Below are 19,686 nucleotides of genomic sequence, written 5' to 3'. Positions count from 1 at the left end.
GGCTTGATAAAAGATAATTTTTAAAGGGTTATTAGTTTTTCAAAGTCTTAAATTCTTGGCTTACCAAATCTAGAAATATCCCTTGAGACATAATACTTAATCCTTATGTTGGTTCTTCTTCCCTGGAGTTTTCAGCGACACAACTGAAGACAGTGAGTGGCTCACAAGGCACCCAAAGAGACATCAAGGCCCCAGGTAGGAAAGTCCTACAGAAACACAAGGATCTGGGGAATAGCTGAGGCTGAACCTAAGCATTCTACTGATACTTTCAAGGTCTGAAGGTAGCAGCTAACTGAGAGATCCTGAAACCATTCTCCTTTTCATACAGGCTACTGAGTTATTGGTATTCCAAAGTAAAGTTCAGGAGTGTTACGCTTTATAGATCTTCGCTGAGCTCTGGAGTGATAAAGATAATAACTGTAAAAGCAATAATTAATGATTATAATTACTATTAAGATATCATTTACAGAAGCCTGCACATAAGTTGCCATATGTCACAGAAGGTCAGGCGGTAGCCTGGAGGCAGACAATTGTATCCCGAAGTCACTGCGGAGCACAGGTGAGAGCACCAGGTGCCGAATATTGCCAGTGACTGCGCACACCAGGAAGCCTGGCCCCTTCCCCTTCTGCAGGGAAGTGTTAATGGGGCAAGTCAGAGCAGAAAACGGCAGAGAGCAGGGAAACCAGTTCTTCAGGGTGTGTAGTGGGATATTCTGAATTTGCAGTGAAAAATGCTCACTTTTCTCAGCATTGGTAAGTGAAGAAATCAGTAGTGCATGCAGCCGCTGCTGCTAATGAGGGATAATTGCTGATTATGACTGGCCATCTTTCCAGGAATGCAGCTCCCAGTATGTTTTGTTCATCGCTCAGTTGCAGACTGGCATCAGATAGACCAAAAAGACTGGGAGTCTTAGGTCACTTCTCTCTCATATATGTGTTTGTGTATCTCACTTCTATAGGCTCTTTTCTGATGGATGTCATTTTCTGATGCTTGCTTTCTGGCTGTTCATCACTTTTATTGCCCTACCATCTGTTCTAAATTGTTAAAGATGCTTTTATTCTCAATTTTTCTTCAGGGATGTGGAAGAGGCATCTGCCTCCAAACACTTAAAATTTCCCAATATACTTCTACTAATTATTTATGCAAAGTAACTCAGATATATTTTCAGTATGATATACAGATGACTAAAAAATAAAGAGTACATTGCTTACACCTTTAATTTTTTTATTTTTTATTTTTGAAAACTGGCATGCATACCAACTTGGAAAATTGCTTGTCTTGCATATGAACTCAATAAAGTTAGGCTTGAAATTAGTGGAGTTCTTATCCTAAGCCTTTAATTTAAACATGCTATCAAGTATTTTGCTAAATGAGGAACCATAAATATCTCCTTTCTCCAATCTGTTACTCCTAACAGTGCTAAATCTACAGAATGCATTTTGGCAAGCCTTTCCATCACAAAGCTCTCTGTAAACATCGATTAATCTAGTTACTACAGAAGGGAACTCTGAAACAGAAGAAGAGGCTTCTTAAAGGCATCAGAGTGGATTTAGTGAGTCTGAGCTGGGCTTAAAACTAAGGAGTTTCAGTTGTTAGGCCATGGAGATAAATCCCCTCCTGACCCAAGTGTATCAGAGGATGAGGTGATGGTCCCCATGGGTCCCCACCACTCTCTGCTGGCAGCCTCCTCCCCAGCATAGCTGCAGAAACACAGTCCACATGAGTTAAATACCTTGGGTGACCTAAGCCTTTTTTTTTTTTTTCCTTTCTATTTTTCAACTGCTACCACTGTACGGGGCTTTGCCAACATTAGAGAAGAGCTGCTGCTAAACACCTTAGGAAAAACATCCTTTTCCGTTGCTACAGACCTCTGCTCCGGCCCGTGCTTATCACTGTTCCCAAGGTGATAGGAAAGATCTAAGGGTTTATGGACATGACTGGGTGTAACTGAGTGACAGTGGCTGAAGGACATCCCCAGAAGAAGCTGGGATGTGTGAATTAAATCAGATCTGCCAGCCCTACCAGAGATATCTGCTGGTGCTGCTGCAGTTATTGAGGTCAAGTGGCCAGGGCTATCAATGTATAGGAGGATAGAAAAGAGCAACTCTACATTCAATACATTTCTAGAACTCTTTTTAGTTATTGATATTCCTCTCTGTATCATGATCTCACAGCTCTGTGTTAATTCAGGAGCCATCTCCTGGGTACCTGAGTGGTGGGGCTGAGCCCTGGACCCAGGCTCCCCATGGTGTCCACCTCGGGTCTGGCCACTGGACTTTGTGGCCACACAACTGCAGTTAGCCCCACCACAGATTCAGTGGCAAGTTGCTCATCTCACTTCACCATCCCAAGCACAGAGGACATGAAGATCTGTCAGCATGTGGAGAAGTCTTAGTCAAGGATAAGAAGTCAGATGTTAGATTCGAAAAGCACGATGGAAAAGTTTTCCGAGAAAGCTATTCCCTGTTGCTTGCGATCAAGCCCGGAGGAAAGGGTGAGATGGCTGGGGGAGAGGCCATATGCCAGGCTCTGAGGCTGCCCCATGGGACATCCACAGGGACGTGATCCAGCAGCTGCGGCAGAATGCTGACCTTGGGGAGCCTGGACTTGGGCATCCCAGGTTTTTGATGGTGCCACGACCAGAGGCGGCTGCCCAGGCCTGGTTAATGTGGGATAACCAGGGACAGAGGGTATGGTGTTGGCCTGTAGGAAGTGATCAAGGATTACCATCTTTTTTTTTTTTTTTATATTGGCAACATTTGCCTACATTTTTGTGGGGATAAAAGGCCACGTCTCTACGGCAGAAGCTGTCTGCAGGCAAATTCAAAGACCCTGCTTCAAATTGGAGGTTGCTAGAGCTGCCAGAAGAGGGTCTTGGTATTTTGGATTAGGCAGAGGAGAAACGGAGACATTTGGAGGTGTTTGTTCCTCCGTGGCCCTAGAAACAGGCAAGCTATCTTGGCGGAAGCTTTTGGTGAATGAGTGTGGGGGAAAATTGGCTGAGAGCAGATGCTCATTGTGTAAAATTTAATTCCAAGTTGTTAAACAACTGTAAACATGATTTTCTAGCTTTTATAGTTGGCGCTGTCACTTTGTGTCATCAAACAATAATTGCTAATACCTTGCACCTTCTGTTCTCTCTGTATGCTTTTCATTCTGTTCAGATTTCCCATGCAGCTATAACATCGAATTTAAAGTGCAGGAGCTAAAACACAAAGAGAACATCTTTAGTGGCACAGTTTTCACACAAATGCTATGTTCAGGGAGCTAACTGTGAAATTTGGTTGCCTGAAAGATGGAAAACTGCTCGGTGAACAAATGTTTTCATCAGGCTAGTACATTTGAGGTAGAATTCATGAGGGAAGATGGATTACACTGAAAAATAAATAAATAAACAAACAAATAAATAAATTGAAGTGATTGAGTCCAAAGCTCCCATTTTTCTCTCTTTTCTGCTTCAGCCTGGACTTGATTTCTCCTGGGTGGCCCACAGACCCCAATCCATGCCCCTTCCATGAGGCCTCCAAGTCCGCAGGTGCTTCTTTCCCCCTTTGTGTGGACAGCCAGGCCATGGCTCTGCCAGCAGTGCCGACTGTTGCGCACACACTGGCTGTGGAAACATCTCAAGATGGAGGAAGATGGAGAATCACTGCCTGCCAGGTAAGCCAGCCTGCCTTGTGGACCAGGCTTTCTGGGCCTGTGGCTTTTGATGGGCCTTTTTGAAGGGCTGTGAAGGGCTTGCTATTCAGTGATAACACCCCTGAGATACCCACTGGCTCATCTACAGTGCTAACGCTTTGCAAAGCCTGCCCCAATCAATTTAATGAACGGGTTATATTAACATTATAACTGGAAAACATCATGGTGCTTAGTCCTCCCCATGGCTTTGAGCTACCTATCCCACATACGGCTGCTTTTGATCTGACGCTGAGGCATCTGAGAGAGATTATCTGAGAGATAAGGCTTGGTGTCTGAGGAGGTCTGGAGAGACAAGGGAAGTACAGGCACCTAAAAATGTTTTTCCTTGTAAGTAGGAGTAAATTTGTTTACTGCTTTTCATATACATTATTTCTGCGAGTGTAAATATCATAGAGAGTTAAAAGAACCTTCTGATATAATACATTTTCTATGCAAAGTCTGGATGAAATAAAAATCAAATTCAAATTTTAACAAAACTATGAAATATACATGTCAGATAAAAACAGAGATCTGTTTATGTAGTTGTCTCTATTGAGTAGCAATGTCTATGGAAATATTTCCACGCTCCATTAATTGGGACAAGAAAATAATACCTATCTGTTTAACACTGCATGCTATCAAGACACTCTTCAAACAGTAATGCATTTGTCATTTGCTTTCTCAGGGACGCACTGAAAATGCAATCCAAACTAAAATGAGAATTGAAAAGGGATGAATTAAACTCCACTACACAGTATTACGTGGATGCTGTTAGAATTACAGCGTGTTTAATTTGATCTGCTTTATTTCTCCTTAGAAATGAAGTAAATTAAATTAAAGCCACTTTAACTTTTGAATTCTTAATGAGAATACCTACACAAAAGTGTAAAGAAATTAAACTAACCCACATTGCAAGACTCATTTTCATGTATTTTCTTGAGAGTGCCTCCAAAAAGGACACACTGATTCACATGTGGCGTTTGGGAAAGATTTTAAAGGCTGACGCCTATTTATCGTTTATCATCTATCACCTTTCTTATCATTGATCAGAAGTTGCTGCCCAGAGTAAGCAGATGTAAATGCAGATTCACGTCATAGCTCACTGTCATAAAGGAAGTGAAGGACTACAAACCTCTTATTTTTTGAAGTATCAGCTTGTGAGACTTCTGTAAAAGAGGTCGTGTCATGGGGGTATGTGCAGCTTCTGGGTGACAAGATAAGGAGCTCAGCCTAAAAGTAGGTTTTGTAGAGGGTGACTGCAGGGTAATTTTGTGATTAAGCTTATTCTTGGCTAGTTGATCCTAGACATGCCCCATGCAAGTGAGGGCAAGCTGGGGAACATGCCAAAGGGAATACTGAAGAACACATTGTAAAAAAAAATAAAATAAATAAAATAAAATAAAAATCTGGAAGCTTGTCTTGAATTTTCTTTGAGGTATGGGCTTGTCTTTGACTCTAATGCAGGTCAGTTGCTCCTATATCTGTCACCCCTACTGCCCTACTGTTTTTCATAACACCTCCTTGGATTATGAAAGTATTTCTACTGTGAACTATAGTTACCAATCCTGTCTGTTTTTAAAGGACTCACTGAAACTTTCCTTAACAGTTGTTTATGATGAAATGTAGAAAACAGGTTGAAACTTGTTACCTTGAATGTTGAACAAATGTATTATGTTCAGATTAGGCACCCACAATCTCTTTCTCAATACTAATATATGCTAAAACTCAGCATAAACTTCACCTATATTTTGCATTAGAAACTTCAGTTTTCGTGACTTGGAAACCTAAGCCATCGGCCCTACACCATGACAACACAGATCGACAGCTATCTATAGGGCTGTCATAACTGACATGCTGGTCTGTGAGTACTGGTCTGTGGGATAGAGTCTAAAAATTGCTGAGGGTGGAAAACACCATCTCATTATTAAACATGTCTAGTAATTAAAACAGATAGGGACACAACCACCACTTTTTTTTTTTTGAATTTTGCTTATTCTTTGCTTTTGTACAAAGGCTTCGTGCCAAAAGATCTTGCAGTGCAAAGCTGTCATTCTTTGGTGTATAGGAAGGTGGTGCTAAACTACAAATGATGGCAGAGGCTGAGGGAGTGTGTATTCTCCGCAGTTACACACAGACTCACTGATGTTGATTGCTGTTCCTTGAAATCCGGAGAGACTGTAGATGGAATGTTCTAGTGGGCCAAGAGAAAAGTGAATGGGCTTAGAAATGGGAAATAGATATTATTTATGTTTTCTTAATAAAGTTCAGTATTAGGAAATAATTAGGAAATCTGCTACATCTGCCATTTTTGTCACATGAACAGAATCAATCTCAGAATTCAGATCTGCTGTCAACTTGGTGGCTTTTTTCCATGACTTGTGAGACCCTATTATGAAAACTCTTAGGAAGTTTAATTAACACATATGGACATGAAATCACGTAAAATTTTTAAGTATTGACTACAAATTCTTTGAAGTCTTATGTGTTCCAACTTATTTCCATTAACTTGCAAGCAAACGTTAAATGAGAGCCAGGTGTGATGGGGCTGGACCTGCCAGTGAAGAGATATTCATCAGTTACTACTGTCCTTTTTGCTTGTAAAGTACAGGTGAGCAGATTTTTGTTTTATTGGTCCCACACGCTTGCTCATTCTTACAAATAAATTGCTCACTGCCAACACACTTGAGTTTGTGGATTGTTCCCCAGCATTTGCTGCAAGGTGCTGGTTAGTTTGGGTGCACAGACCACAGGGACCATCTGTGTAATCCTTCTGGGGCTGAACCAGCTGTAGATTAAGGTCTATGAGATGCATGTCCAAGACATGAACCTGCAAATTTCTGTTTGCAAGTGCTTCACAACATCCACTAAATTCAGATGAGGGAGCAAAATCCCCCACAGTCTACTTGTTAGACCACTTGCAGTGAAAGGTAATATGCATGCATTCAGCTGGCCACGTTTCCAGACCTGATGTGCTCCCTGCTTCACGCTGAGGGTAGTTCTGTTCATAAGGGACTCCTGTTCACCATCACCATGCTCTGTTCCTGCAGATGGAGGCTAGGAGCTGTGCTCCAGCCCTTACCTGCTCCCCAGGCCCATTGGATTAGTGAAAGAGATCTTTATGAGATGTTAAACTTAAAAAGAGTTTAAAATGCATGGTGGTTAGACCTAAAATAGTATTTCAGATCACATTTTGTAAATCACAGTGTTATCACTTACAGTAGGTGGCGGTTCAATTACTTTTAATTGCTATTATTTGTGCAGCCTATTGTATTGTGATGTGTGTGCTACTACTCATGGTATGCAATACTAGGGCTCCCCTTTGTATCAGAAGAAAGCTGAATTCAGCCTAAATAAATTTATTTTAGTCTTTATATGCATAAAGAAATCTGTACTTTCCTAGAGTGATGGCTTTAGCTCTGTTATGCATAAAACTTTGTTGTTGTTGTTGTTCTGCTTTGTGTGTTTGTTTGTTGTTGTTTTCTTGTTGTTGTATTTTTATTTTTATTTTTTTTAGCCTGGGCTTAAAAGTGAGCTTCTTCTTCTTGTCACAGTCTTTTCAAGTGTGAGGAGGTTGTTACTAAAAATGGAGATTAACTGCAGTGCAGGGACACAGGATATCCAGGATAAAACAAGATTGGGGCACTGAACCATTCAGTTCTTTGTTATCAGAGCTAATACTATTGGTTTCCTATGAAAATTTCCTGTATAATCATGTAGTTTGTGAGGTGTGGCAAAAGAAAAAAGATTGATATTGTGATTTTTTTAATTTATTTTTTACTCTGTCATGACATATTTTGTTATCACTTCACAACTTATCACTTTAATAGCCAGAAGTGATGATACTTTCATTCTGGAAAAATGCTTTGGAGTACCTGACTTGAAGTGTGTCTAAAAAAGGGGGCTCAGGGGTTTCTGAAAACTGGCCTCCCTGGGTTTCTGAGCAGGGGTGTATGAGCTTATTCAGGTTTTGTGAAGCCTGAATTCATTAATGGCTTCTTACAGTACTCATTTGAGGCAGATGATTATTGCAGTAGAGGAAGAGAAAAACACTTATTCTAGGCCCCCAGAATGGATGACTGACAGAACTTAGCTTAGAATCAGTGTTTCCTGAGTCCCAGTGCTGTGCTTGTTACTGTTTTCTGGGATGCTGAAAATGTCTGTATCATTACTCACAAGTCCTTATTTCTATGAAGTAAATTATTTCAGTGTGCAAGAGTAACCCTGTGTGTTGCAGCAGTGATTTATAGGCAGTTCCAAAAATATCCGTGCTATTTCTTGTCTTTAAAATCCCAGTGCAAGCTGCATGGAGTCACACAGTGCATGGCTGCAGAAAGCATGACCTGAGGAACCTGAGCGGTGCACAGAGATGTGAAAGAGCAGCCTGCAACTGGCCTCCAGCAAACTAACTCTTATTACCAGAGAAGAGATGAATGACCCTTGAATTAGAGACGGGAAACTTCACCAAGGTTCCGAGACTGAAAAAACATGGGTTTTAGAAGCCACCTAATGTCTGCTGTTTCAAAGGTAGAAACTCCCACGGGTATGATGTCAGTAGACGCAGAGCAAAACCATTTATAACTCATTGTAATGACCTCAGCATGGATCTGTTTGTGCTGGTTTCTCCTGATCTTTATGACAAAGTACATTAATGAAACTACAAGATTGGGCATATAGCACAAGTATTTAATGCTCACACACAGGAAGATTGCTCAGTGATTACAGCACTGCCTGACAATGTGTGTTAAATGTAAATATCTAGACTTCACTCTGTGGAGCACATATTAATATTCTTGACATTCTGATGACTTCATTTTTAAGAATATTAGTTTTCCTTTGGAAACAGAATTTAGGAAATGCAAGGCCAGTTGTTCATGAAAAGAAAGTCATTGGCATGTCACTTGTGTGTGGCATAACACGATGGCTAGCCTGTAGGTAAACTGGGCTGACTGTAATTAGCAGTTGGTTTAGAGTTAGTATTTTCAATGTGAAACGTATGTTTTTACAAAAATACAAAACTAAATACTTCCATGTTGTTATTCGGTCCCAAAGGCTGAAGACATCACCAAATGCAGCAGTATTTTTCCAGCCTTTATCATTACAATGCAGGATGGAGCGAGGGATTATCAAGGACAAACTGCCGATTCACTCAACACAGGAGGAAAGACCCAGAGTTGACTGGCTCTGATCTTAGCATGAATCACACACTTGTAGCGCTTATTTGATTTCTCCTTTTTGATTCCCCTTGAAGTGTTTTCTACTGAGGCACATCTGCAGCTTTTCTAGATGTTAGTGGTTGGAGATTTGGATGGGGTGCTGGACATAAGATTTCATACCACCTTTTAAATGAGTCAGCGTGATGGAAAAGTTGGATAAAGGCACAGGAGAAAAGCTGTCAGCTCTAGATACCTTGGAAACCAAAGGTGTAATATTTCTTCCTCATCTTTCATTTTGCTAACTTAAATATAGGTAAAGAAGAGAAATGCAGACATAGAAGCAAGGCATAATATTTTGAATAAAAAGATAAATAAATGTAGAGGCTGGCAGGACTCCTGAAGACGTGTTAAAAGAGAAATTGAGGGAAAAGAAGTGGGAAGAATACAAAAAATAGTAAAGTAGAACATCTTCCATGGATGTTTTCAGGGAAAAACATTTGTGGCTCGTTATGGGGCTTTTATGCCCAAGATGGCTGATAGAAGGCTGCTTTCTGGTTTAATTCTTGAGATGTCTCTGGTATTTTTCCCTCCCATATTTATCCTTTTCAGTGTCGCACACTTGACTATGGTGCACACAACTTGCTAAATATCATGCCAGAAAGTGACTAGTGGCATTCTGAAAATCCGTGCTTCTCCATTGGACTTTGGGTCAGTGTTAATACATACAGGATAACAGACAGTCCCAGACAGCATACAAAATACCAATTCACTTCTAGCTCCAATATGACTTGTAACATTAATGAAGCAAATCAGATTTTGGGGAATATAGCCACATACTTAGTACCTGTATAAAACAGCTGTAATAAGACTTTGCTATGGCTGAAATTGTTACGATTTTAGAAAAAAAAAGAATTAGGATCGAAATTGTAAAACAATCTGTTCCTATAAAAAGTGAAAATGCACTTGGATGAGTGAAAGTTAATAGAGTTAATTGTGGCGAGTAATACAAGAAGGTAATTCATGTTAGAGAACCTAATTGTGATTCAGATAAAGAGGAATTGTAATGAAATGGAGGTTGGATAAACATGATTATTCTGCCAAGGTTTCCCCGTGCAGTACCAGGAGGTTTTAAGATGTGGTGGCAGAGACGTGTATGTGATTTGGAGTTAAGAGAAGACATCGTAACGGGCCAGGTGGGTACCATACCACTGCTGGGAAGGAATGGCTGTGAACCCTGAACAATGCTGGCCTTAGCAGCGCGTGGCAGTGAGGTCCCCAGGGTGCTCAAGTTTAAAGTCCCGTTAAATTTCAGCTAGATACTTGTGTGTGTGGTGGGATGGTAAGTTAGGGGAGACATTCACGTCTTAAGCTAACAGAGAGGTGAAAATGAGCCCTCAGATTTGGTAAAGCAGGGCTCCATGAGGTGAGGCCTGGGCTGCCTCATCGCAGATGCAGCCTGCTCCAAGGGCCCCACCACAGGGCAGGGCCGGGACTTGCAGCCACGGGTGGGCACCTCAGGGAAAGGGTGAGTAAGAAGGGCCGGAAAAAAATAAAACTGGCATTTTCTATTAAACACCTGATATTTTCTGTTAGAGGTACTGTCATCTCCTTTTGTAGGTAATTATAAGCTTCCGTACATGTTATTTCCATCAGTCTGAACTTCTGTTTACTGAAGCTTAACTAAAGAGTAGCCAGGTAGTCAGTTTTTGATATTTTAAAATTTTAACAAACTTAATTATCTGAAAGTGTATTTTTTTTTTCTGTCTCAATACAACACGTACACAAACATGGAACCTAGACTCAAACAAAAGCCCCCAAGTAACAGCGTGGCTTTGTTATTCCCACAAACCGGTTCTAAGGCTGTTGGCTGCCTGTTCTCTACATACACAACGTTGGGCATCACAAAAATGAGGGATATCACAAAATGATTTCACAAAAATAAAGGATGAGATGGTAAAGACCAAGTTGCATACCTACCTCAAATTTTGAATAATCTGTCATACGGTGTTTCTGGAAAAACAGCATTTCACTCGTGGGTGAAGTACTTTTTTCTTCCTAAAGGAGAACGGGGTTTTGTGCATATACATTTTTATTAACTCTGCAACAGTCAAAATGTAATGTGTTTAATTTCCATGAAAATGTTACTGTTTTGGCTCTGACTTCCTGGCAGTTATTTTTTCCACAATAGCATGACAGTTTCACATCAAAAAGTAACTGGCACTTGCTATAATTTTGTTCGTGGGTCCCACCATAGCTGTGTATCCTGCTGTTTTGAGCAAATGCACTCACACACCTGCTTCCCTGCAACTTCACAGGAGTGAGATGAGTTCTGGAAACGACAACGGCACACTCCATGTAAGTACAGGATAAGAAACGTTTTATTTATAACCCCATCATATTGGGGATAACCTAAACAAAAATTAGTTTGAAAGTAATCACCTGACTTGATTTTCTGGATTCTCGTTTCTTGAAATGTGGTGCGTAAACCAGAGGTTGGCACTTTGCTTTTAGACATTCTACGTCCACCTGTGCCTTTTAAATTATACTTGTGCGCCTGTCTCTTCCTCATTGCCAGTTATGTTGTCTCCATTTTTCTTGTATAGGTCTAGACTGGTTGCCAAAGTACCAGACAGATTCATTATTTTGACTTTGCAAAGACTTTTTCTGACACCTGGAACTGTAGCATTTATTCCCAGCTACAGCACACAATATTGATGTCTGACACAAATGCCAACATATGACAAGGGTACCAAGTCCTTTTAAGACAACTCTCACAAGTTCCATTCTGATGTCTCACAGTGACCAGGCAACGCAGATTCTCAAATAGCTCTTTCACACAAGCCTTGAAAACTGTTGTATTTTTATGTAAGCTAGGAATTCCTTACTACTGAAAAAAATATATGGAAACTTGTTTGTAAATAATCAAACTCTGTTTTCTCTAGAGCTGAAGCCAAATGTAGACATTAACCCAACGGCCAACTCTTGCTGTTCTACCACAAGTCTAATAAAGTATTTCTTGTAATTCCACTGTTGGAAAATCATTATGCAAGATCAGAATCTTTTCCTTCCCAGCAAGCTTCTAGTCCTGACAGTTTCTTTCTTCACTGCAAACAAGGCTCTAAAACAAGACAAAAGTAAACCTAAACAGCTGGTTTTTCTTCACTGTTTTTATTTTAATGTCTTTCTTTTGAGGCGTGACACTTGATTTATTTTTTTCCTCAAGGACTGGATTTGACACATTGTTTTTACCATACCATTTACTCTAAAAAGTTGTTTACATCTTGCTTTAGGAAATACTACTTTCCCCAGTAGCGAAGCCCACTGAAAACAAGCCACATTCAGATTAATGGGAGAGCAAAGCTGGAATGTGGAGATATAGGAAAAAAATCTAGCCTGTCAATTCTGTTGTTGACATGGAAATTTACAACGGCTTTCAGGCAGTTTGAGATGGAAGAAATTCATAAAGGAGGGGCAAAAACAACATCAAGTTTTCTAGCCTAAACTGTGTATTTTGATATAGTCTTGTTTCATAAAAGTTGAAGAATGAGTACATTTTTATCAAGGTGTAGCACAGGCTTACGGCTAGTAAGCTTAATATTAAGTTATACAATTATATAGCTTGCAGTATTTCTGATATGTTCTTAACTGCTCTGTCTTGTATTTATGACAAAACTCTTGCACAAGTAGTTTTCAGTAACTGCCATGTGTGACACATGTTTACAGCAACTGGACTTAAACGTGGCATGCAATGCTATCAGTCACTACTGCAGCAGTATGCAATGAAACAGAGGGCTTCTGATTTTTTTTTTCTTTGTACTTGGTTATAGGTTTTGGTAAAGTGCAATGCTAAGAATTAGGAAGAGTCATAAGCAACACTAGAATGTATTAATAACTATTACTTTCACAAAAATAACATGAAGGGGGCAATAGTTGCTTTCATTGTTTGAAGAAACCTTTCCAGATTGACATTAATGATGTCAATAACTGCGGGTGAAAATTAAAAGTTCATTGGAGTTACTTCTTAACAAGTACCAGAATGGTTTCTCATACTTTCAGTAGGGAACCACAGTGACTTCTGTAGCTTTTGACTATGAGTAAAAGACTTTTTGGTTTTGACAATTATCCATTAATAGATAAAAAATCAGACAACTTTATCACTCTGCTGAAACTGACAGATATGGAATCACTTTGATCAGTCTGAACAGATGTTAGTTTTGTAAAATTCCCTTTGGCTGGCACAGCAGAAGTCAGTTATATTCTGTACAATGTAGAAACTCCAAAATACCTTGCACTTTATCATAGATTGACATTGGTAGCTGCTTTGCAATAACATGTGCTTTTCTTCTCTACCACACTCAGAGAGTTGGAATAAATTGGGGATTCCTTTTCATTGAATACTTTCAAACAATATGAGGATTTGACTGAAGCTAAAGTTGCAACGCTTAATATAAAGTAAAACTATCCAGGTCTAAAAAAGTATTATGTGTAGTTATTAGGGCTATGCAGCTGAGATTACTGGAAACTGAATGGGAGGGCAGTAAAGTATTACTAAATGTCTCTCTATGGTATTTGTATGAGGGAATACTGTCTGAACTTTAGAACAACCCAAATGTGCCACTGAATGAAGCTAAACATCAGTGTATATTAATTTAGGGATAAACAACTAGTGAACTAAAAAGCTTGTATTATATATAGATAACCACAGAAAAATGCATTAGTTGGTGTTTAAGAAAATGGTTAAATGTAAGACACTAAAGCTTGAAAGTTTTCAGATGGTGCCGTGTGACAGACACAACTGAGGCTCATTAATACACAGAATTATGCTTAATAACTGCCATGTGGCACTAATGAAGAAACCCAAGAGATAAATTTGGTCATGAGTTGAGCTTTTGATTTTGGGTAAAATTATATGAATCTAATTCCTGGAAGATGTAGATTAGTTATGTTAATGAAAAAAGTGTTGGCAGTGTGGAGCACCTCTTGTCATTACTCAGTGGAGCAGGGTGGCAGACCTTGAAAGGAGCAGACAGTACAGGTGCTGATAACTTATTTAAAAGATACCAATATTGGAGTCTTTATGTTTAGTCATTTGTCATGGGTGTGGGTCTCCAAAATTCATATTCTTAGATGCATGTGGACTAGATCTCCTTTACACACTAACATAAATTATCTACAAACGCATCCAGAATGAAAACAGTATTTGTCTGCATTTCAAATACCACTTTCTTTATTGCAGTGCTAGTGGGAAATCCAAGCAAAGGAAGACAAGAAACTCTCCACCTAAACCTGAAACCTTGAAAAACTCAGATTTTAGGTGTTAAGAAGAATTATCCAGCATTAAACAGTTTATTATGAGCCATTATTTTCCTATTTCAAAAGTACTTGCCGTAAGTGATGGCTCTACTATTTTTCATTGGCTTCACCACAAATTCTGGATCTGTTGTTATGAGAGACTTTAACGGAGGCCCTGAGAGGTTACTTCCTATATTTAACTCCAAATCTGCAAGATATGATCAAGAACACCAAACAATTCCTGTGTAGACTGCTTACGCTGATATCATTCAACAGTGAGTAAGATGAAGCAGCAACTTTGATCACCGGCTATCTGTTGTCTTCAATGATAATGGTTCTTCTAGGATAGGTGTCAACGTCCACAAATATGTAACGGACTTCAGGTTTTCCTCCCTCAGGATTCTGTAATGAGGAAAACACTTTCAGGCTCTGTTTTTTTTTTCTCTTTGGTAGTTTAAATCCAAGATTAGCGTTGTCAGCTGTATCAAGCAATTGTACATACCTCTTTGACTTCCACATGGACTGTTCCCCGCTTTCCTGGTTCAGAGCCCTCAATATAGAACTTCAAACGCATATGTTTCAGTCCATCCTTTACGTATTCAACGTGACTAAAAACAGCAAAACAAAACAAAAAAAACAACCCACCCAGACAGGATAGCTAGTTAAACTTCAAATTTCAGCTTCTTATTTAGAGAGGAGCTGCTTAACTACTTTTGTGAGAAAGTGTATTCCAGTGCAGTCCTTATGCTACCATGGGTTCCTTCTTGACTTCTCTTCCCAAGCTTTACTGTGGGCATATAAGGAGTAGTGGAGAGTTAGAAGAGAGAACTAGTTAGCAGCTGATGGTTAACAGTTGACGTGCTTAAATGTTCTCACTGCAGTCCTCCCCTCAAAACTCATGCAAAACATGCAAAGAATGCTTTGTCAACTCAGATACTAGGTTTGTTAATTCACCACAAAATAGTTTACTATATACTTCACATATTCTGGCAATAATTTCATTCTATAGAAGTTGCATAACTTTGACATTCATTTCAGACCTCCAGCCTAAGTGCTGATATTTCAGTTACAGTCAGGTTACAGTCAAATAATAGATAAACAGAAAGGTCAAATCACTTTCCAAGTGACCACCTCCAGAAACTAATGGTAAAACTAGAATTATGCTGCCAGTTTAGGTTTCCTACTGAAATTACTAACTGCTGCACAGTTCCAAGCTTTTTCCATCAATCAAATCCAGATAACACACTGTGAATTAATGATGACTTTGAATATGGTTTAAGGTGACATGGTGGGTTACAAAGGACAAAGATGAATGAAGTCTCATTGCAGTAAATTCACATTCAAGATGGCCATGCACAGAAAAACTATTTTTGAGACATTTAAGGTCATCCTTTTATCACAGACTTGAGCTCTACAATCTGATCAAGTTTTCAGCTCAAAACGTTCTTTAGAATACGAAACTTTCAAATGGAAAGTGGAAATGAAACACTAGGAAAGATGATAGTACAAATTTTCATTGATATTCTTTTCATGTAGCAGCTCCACTTTAAACACTTTTTCACAGTCTAGTGAAAAGATAAATTTTCAGTTCAAAGTAAAAATCCTCCTCCTAAAAATAATCTCAATTTCATCGTTCAAATTTTATAGCTGGGCCTGTGTGTCCCACACTGTATGAAAACTCGTTGAATAAATTCAAGTCAAAGAACATAATAAAGACTAAGCCTCTGCTGGGTTATACTGCAGGGAGGATTTGTTTTATAAGAATTAGTTCTGTTGTTTACCTCAACTGGAGAATAACTGATACACTCATAAACGTTTAGCTGAGAACTGTTATGTTAAATATGCAGTAGAAATGTGGCCTCAAGTACCAGAAAGTAATATAAGTAACAGGCAGTCAGTGCTACATGTCAACTCAGGACAATAGACTCATTGCAATGACTACACCTGCTCACCTAGACACAGCCTAGCTTTAAATTGGACTTTTAAGAATATAGCTTGCTCAAGTTGGAACCTCTCCTGCTCTTTCTGGCCTGTTAAGAGCTGCTATTTCATAAGAAAAACTCTCTATCGTTTTTCAAAGAGTGATTTTACTCTACTCGAGGACTTCACACTACACTTTGGTCTCACCCCTGCTCCCCAGATGCATGCCTGTGCCTCTGTACTACTCTCTTCAGACTCATCCTCTTTTTTTTGTAGCAAGGTGCTCCATGTTTACCATGCTGGCCATTACTTGTTCTGAGGCACATGGAATTGGCATTTTATATTGCATGTGCACCGTATTTAGTGGTGTGTACCACATAAGACGTACTGCAAACAATTCCTTTCATTTTCACTCAGAATTGACAGGGTATGTCACACAGTTCAGTAATCTAGATCTGACTTTGTGATGTGTCCCAGAATGCCTCTGCTGTGCAAAAACTATTGTCTGTATGGGGCAAACACCTGACAAGCTGTCGTCTTCCTCTTCGTGTTGCCTCCCCGTAACCTTTAATGGGTTCACCAAAGACACCAATTATCTACAAGAGAAAAGAGGTTCGAGTTGTCAGAAGGTATCACATTCAAACAGATATTCTAGCATCAGCTCTTGTCCCTTCTGTGAATACATCTTCTTTCAATTATTTCAACAAATTGTCTCTTGTGCGTCTGATACGTTAAGAAGAATGCAATAGTTTATGAAAGAAAACACCACAGGAAAAATTACTCTATTTCAGTGTTTTTCCTTTACAATCACATGCAAAATGCCTACAATAAATCCCAGTAATATGTTCCATTTGTACCATCCTCTGGCATTAAGACATTTTAATCTCTTTTCTTACTGTGTATTTTATACTTTACTGACATTTTGTATAAAAAGGGGAAAAAAGCATATTTGCTCATGTCTTTTCCAAGAGACTATCTGACTGAAGCTTAATCTTAAAATGCAAATAACTGCCCTTCACCTTATCTAAGAAACACCGTTTATGAAATTCAAGCATTTTTTTCTTCAGATCTATAAAGACAGACCAAATTAACCTAGTTTTAAAATTACTTTAAAGTTGCTTAGAAAGGAAGGGTACTTTCATGGTGTAACTACTGGAGAGGAGTTTTAATTCTACAAACTTTTTCTAAAGCAATCTTAATTTCTTTCCTAGTAAGAACTTGTCACTTCAGGCATCTCAGCGGCACCTGTGGTAATTTTTCAAAGCTATTCCCCACCTTTCTTGTTTTGTTTGAAGCACTGACTTTTGTAGTCTAGTTTTGGACTGACTTTTGTTTATATTTAGCTATCTTATGAGACTGACCGTATGACTGTCCCCTTTCTCCTTTCCTATTAGCCACAGTAATGTTAGCCCTGTTTCAAATGAAGAGTTTGAATTCCTTGATATTTATGCAGTGTTTCACATGACAGAACCCTACCGAAGCTGCAGCAGAATAACTGTGTTGAGGAAAGTCAGCAACACAGATCCATAAATCTTAATTGAGACCAGATGCCTCTCTGATCTGCAGAACACTGCAAGTGCCTACAGATACACATGCTTTGAAGTGGCAGACACTGTAGGGCTGTGCTACACTCTCTTGTCTTTTAGCACGCTAATTCATTCAGATTCAGAGCTTGCATTAATCTAGAACAGGTTCAGATTTAGAGCTGACCCAGCTCTGTCCAGCTAGAAGCATAGGCAGATCTTGCTGGTGTTTGAACATCCATGTGGATGTTCCTGTAGGTTTGCTTGTGAGAAGCAAACTTTTGACTTGAAGAGAGGCCAAAATTAATGAGAAACATAAACTTACGACTAATGTTCAAAAACCAACCTCAGGATGAGATCTGCATTTCTCCAAGGCATCTCCATAGATCTTACTCGGACTAGAAGAAGAGAATAACTCTTTAAAGATTACATAGAACAAACCACCTGTAATAGAAACAAGAAAAAATGGAATGAGAATTAATCTGGAATTAGTGAAAAATATCTTCTGATAAAGAATAGTAATTTAAAAAATAACCTGTAACACCAATTCCAACAAGCACCACAATAAAATAGGTAAAGTCTCTTCCAGCTTCTTTCACTGAAATAAGACATAAAACAATGTGAGAGTTAGATCATTGGGAAGTAAAACTTGCATACCTTTATGCTCTTCTATTAGTTCAAACTACTCAGGTAACATTTTGTCAGAAGAAAAAAATCCCAACCACAGCTTCTATAATGCCTCATCACTAAGAGATCGTGGAGTGTCCTGATGTTATAAAAGACAGGTTTATATTTCTATGCTATGTATTCTTATTTTCTTGCAATCAAATGAACAATAAAAAGGAGGGATATTAGACCAAAATATGTATTTATTGAAACTGTCAACTGCAATTTATAATGTAACTTGATTTAATGCACCAGTAAATGGGTCAGTATAAACTGTGAAAAAAGTAACGAGATTCACAAAGTACTCTTCGAGAAGGAGGAAGAAACTACTCATTTGTTTAAGTGATAAAGTACGCCTTGCAGCAAAGCGCAAATTACTGAGGAAACATTAAAAACCATTTTTTTCCTGAAACATTATCATCAGCTGAAGATGCTTTCCACAAACTTTTTCAATCTGGAATTTCCGAGACAGCGCAGGAGTCACCTTTCACTGAAATGAATGAAAAGAACCAAAGTGCCGGGCCCTCTGTAGAGAAACCAGCAGCAGATACAGCGCTTTGGCAAAGTGCTGGAAGTAGACTTGGCTTAACAGCATCAAAACAGGTTGTGTGCGAAAGGTTTTCCTTTTAAAAAGGGGAATTACTAGAACTTACTGCTTGTGTGGATTTGACTTATACACTCAGTCAACAAGCTGTTTGGAAGGAGCCACAGAATTTCAGTTCTGCTTCAGCAGTGCCTACACCGAAGTGTTTGCAACCAACACGATGGAAAAGGACTCTGTCGGTTTTCTGAGAGTTGTGTTTTTTTCAGTTTCCGAGCTGTGGGCGTGTATGGGGGCTGTACAACCAAAGGGGCAGCGGCAATGCTCCCTGCGCCTGCCTCTGGAAGCGCTGCGGGGCACCCCCTCACCTCTGAGCACAGCTCTTACCTTTCCGAGCCGCCGACAGCAGAGCCTCATCCTTCTGATCCCTTCGCACCGACACATGCTTGCTGTCACGGCCAGACTTTTCAGCTCCCAACCCCCCCGCCTGCGTCCATACACTCGCCTGGGCACCCCGGAGCAGCGCACAGGGGCTGAGGGGGGGCTGCCGCCGCCATCTCAGGCACGGCGCCGGCGGCCACCTCCCCAGGGGGACCCGCAGCTGCCCGCCGCCCCGCACCAGGGCGGTGGGGAGCAGCATGCCGAGGCACCCCGGGCGGCTTCACGCTGCTCCCCCCGAGGCCTGGCGGAGGAGCCGAGGGAAAACTTTCTCCCCGGGGGCTGCTCCGCGGCGGGCGAGGACCCCTCAGAGGCGGCTGAGGGCGGGCGCCAGCCCTTCAGGAGCCCCCGGTGCCCTCCCAGCTGCGCCCCGCCATAGCCGCTGCGGAAATCTTTCAGCGGGTTGCGAGAGGAGGAGGCGGCGGTGGCGGCGGCGGGCCCTGGGAGCGGTAGTTTGAGCGAGCTCCCTCCTGC

General features: G+C 40.2%; 1 protein-coding gene and 1 long non-coding RNA gene across 4 annotated transcripts; one reads left to right on the top strand and one right to left on the bottom strand.

The window, feature by feature from the left end:
- The first annotated feature begins 637 nt into the window (after positions 1 to 637).
- Positions 638 to 14,313, top strand: LOC310895019. 2 transcript variants are annotated; one of them, XR_014580357.1, is made up of 4 exons: positions 638 to 753; positions 3,463 to 3,661; positions 6,193 to 6,287; positions 7,973 to 14,313. It is a non-coding gene; the product is annotated as an uncharacterized lncRNA (long non-coding RNA). The 2 variants fall into 2 exon arrangements; XR_014580358.1 differs by lacking the exon at positions 638 to 753 and having other exon boundaries at positions 2,720 to 3,661.
- Positions 14,042 to 19,670, bottom strand: TIMM21 (translocase of inner mitochondrial membrane 21). 2 transcript variants are annotated; one of them, XM_083825774.1, is made up of 7 exons: positions 19,162 to 19,614; positions 18,103 to 18,165; positions 17,914 to 18,011; positions 16,567 to 16,640; positions 14,627 to 14,732; positions 14,431 to 14,526; positions 14,042 to 14,332 (listed from the first exon to the last, which is right to left on the bottom strand). In XM_083825774.1, exons 1-6 carry the CDS (start codon positions 19,412 to 19,414, stop codon positions 14,434 to 14,436), a joined length of 687 nt encoding a protein of 228 aa, XP_083681900.1. In that variant the 5' UTR covers positions 19,415 to 19,614; the 3' UTR covers positions 14,042 to 14,332; positions 14,431 to 14,433. The 2 variants fall into 2 exon arrangements, with proteins under 2 accessions (XP_083681900.1, XP_083681899.1); XM_083825773.1 differs by having other exon boundaries at positions 14,042 to 14,526; positions 19,162 to 19,670.
- Between the last annotated feature and the right edge of the window lie 16 nt (positions 19,671 to 19,686).

Source organism: Anser anser (genome assembly GCF_964211835.1).
Source record: "Anser anser genome assembly, chromosome: 2".
Taxonomy (NCBI): Eukaryota; Metazoa; Chordata; class Aves; order Anseriformes; family Anatidae; genus Anser; species Anser anser.
This window is presented reverse-complemented; position numbering and strand designations above follow the sequence as displayed.

Excerpts from the sequence above, each read along its gene's own strand:
- TIMM21 (XM_083825773.1), bottom strand. The coding sequence starts at position 19,414 with ATGCTGCTCCCCACCGCCCTGGTGCGGGGCGGCGGGCAGCTGCGGGTC. Across the intron at positions 18,012-18,102 it reads TGTTGGAATTGGTGTTACAG|GTGGTTTGTTCTATGTAATC; the intron begins GTTATTTTTTAA and ends TTTCTATTACAG. Across the intron at positions 14,733-16,566 it reads GGAAGACGACAGCTTGTCAG|TCACGTTGAATACGTAAAGG; the intron begins GTGTTTGCCCCA and ends TGCTGTTTTTAG.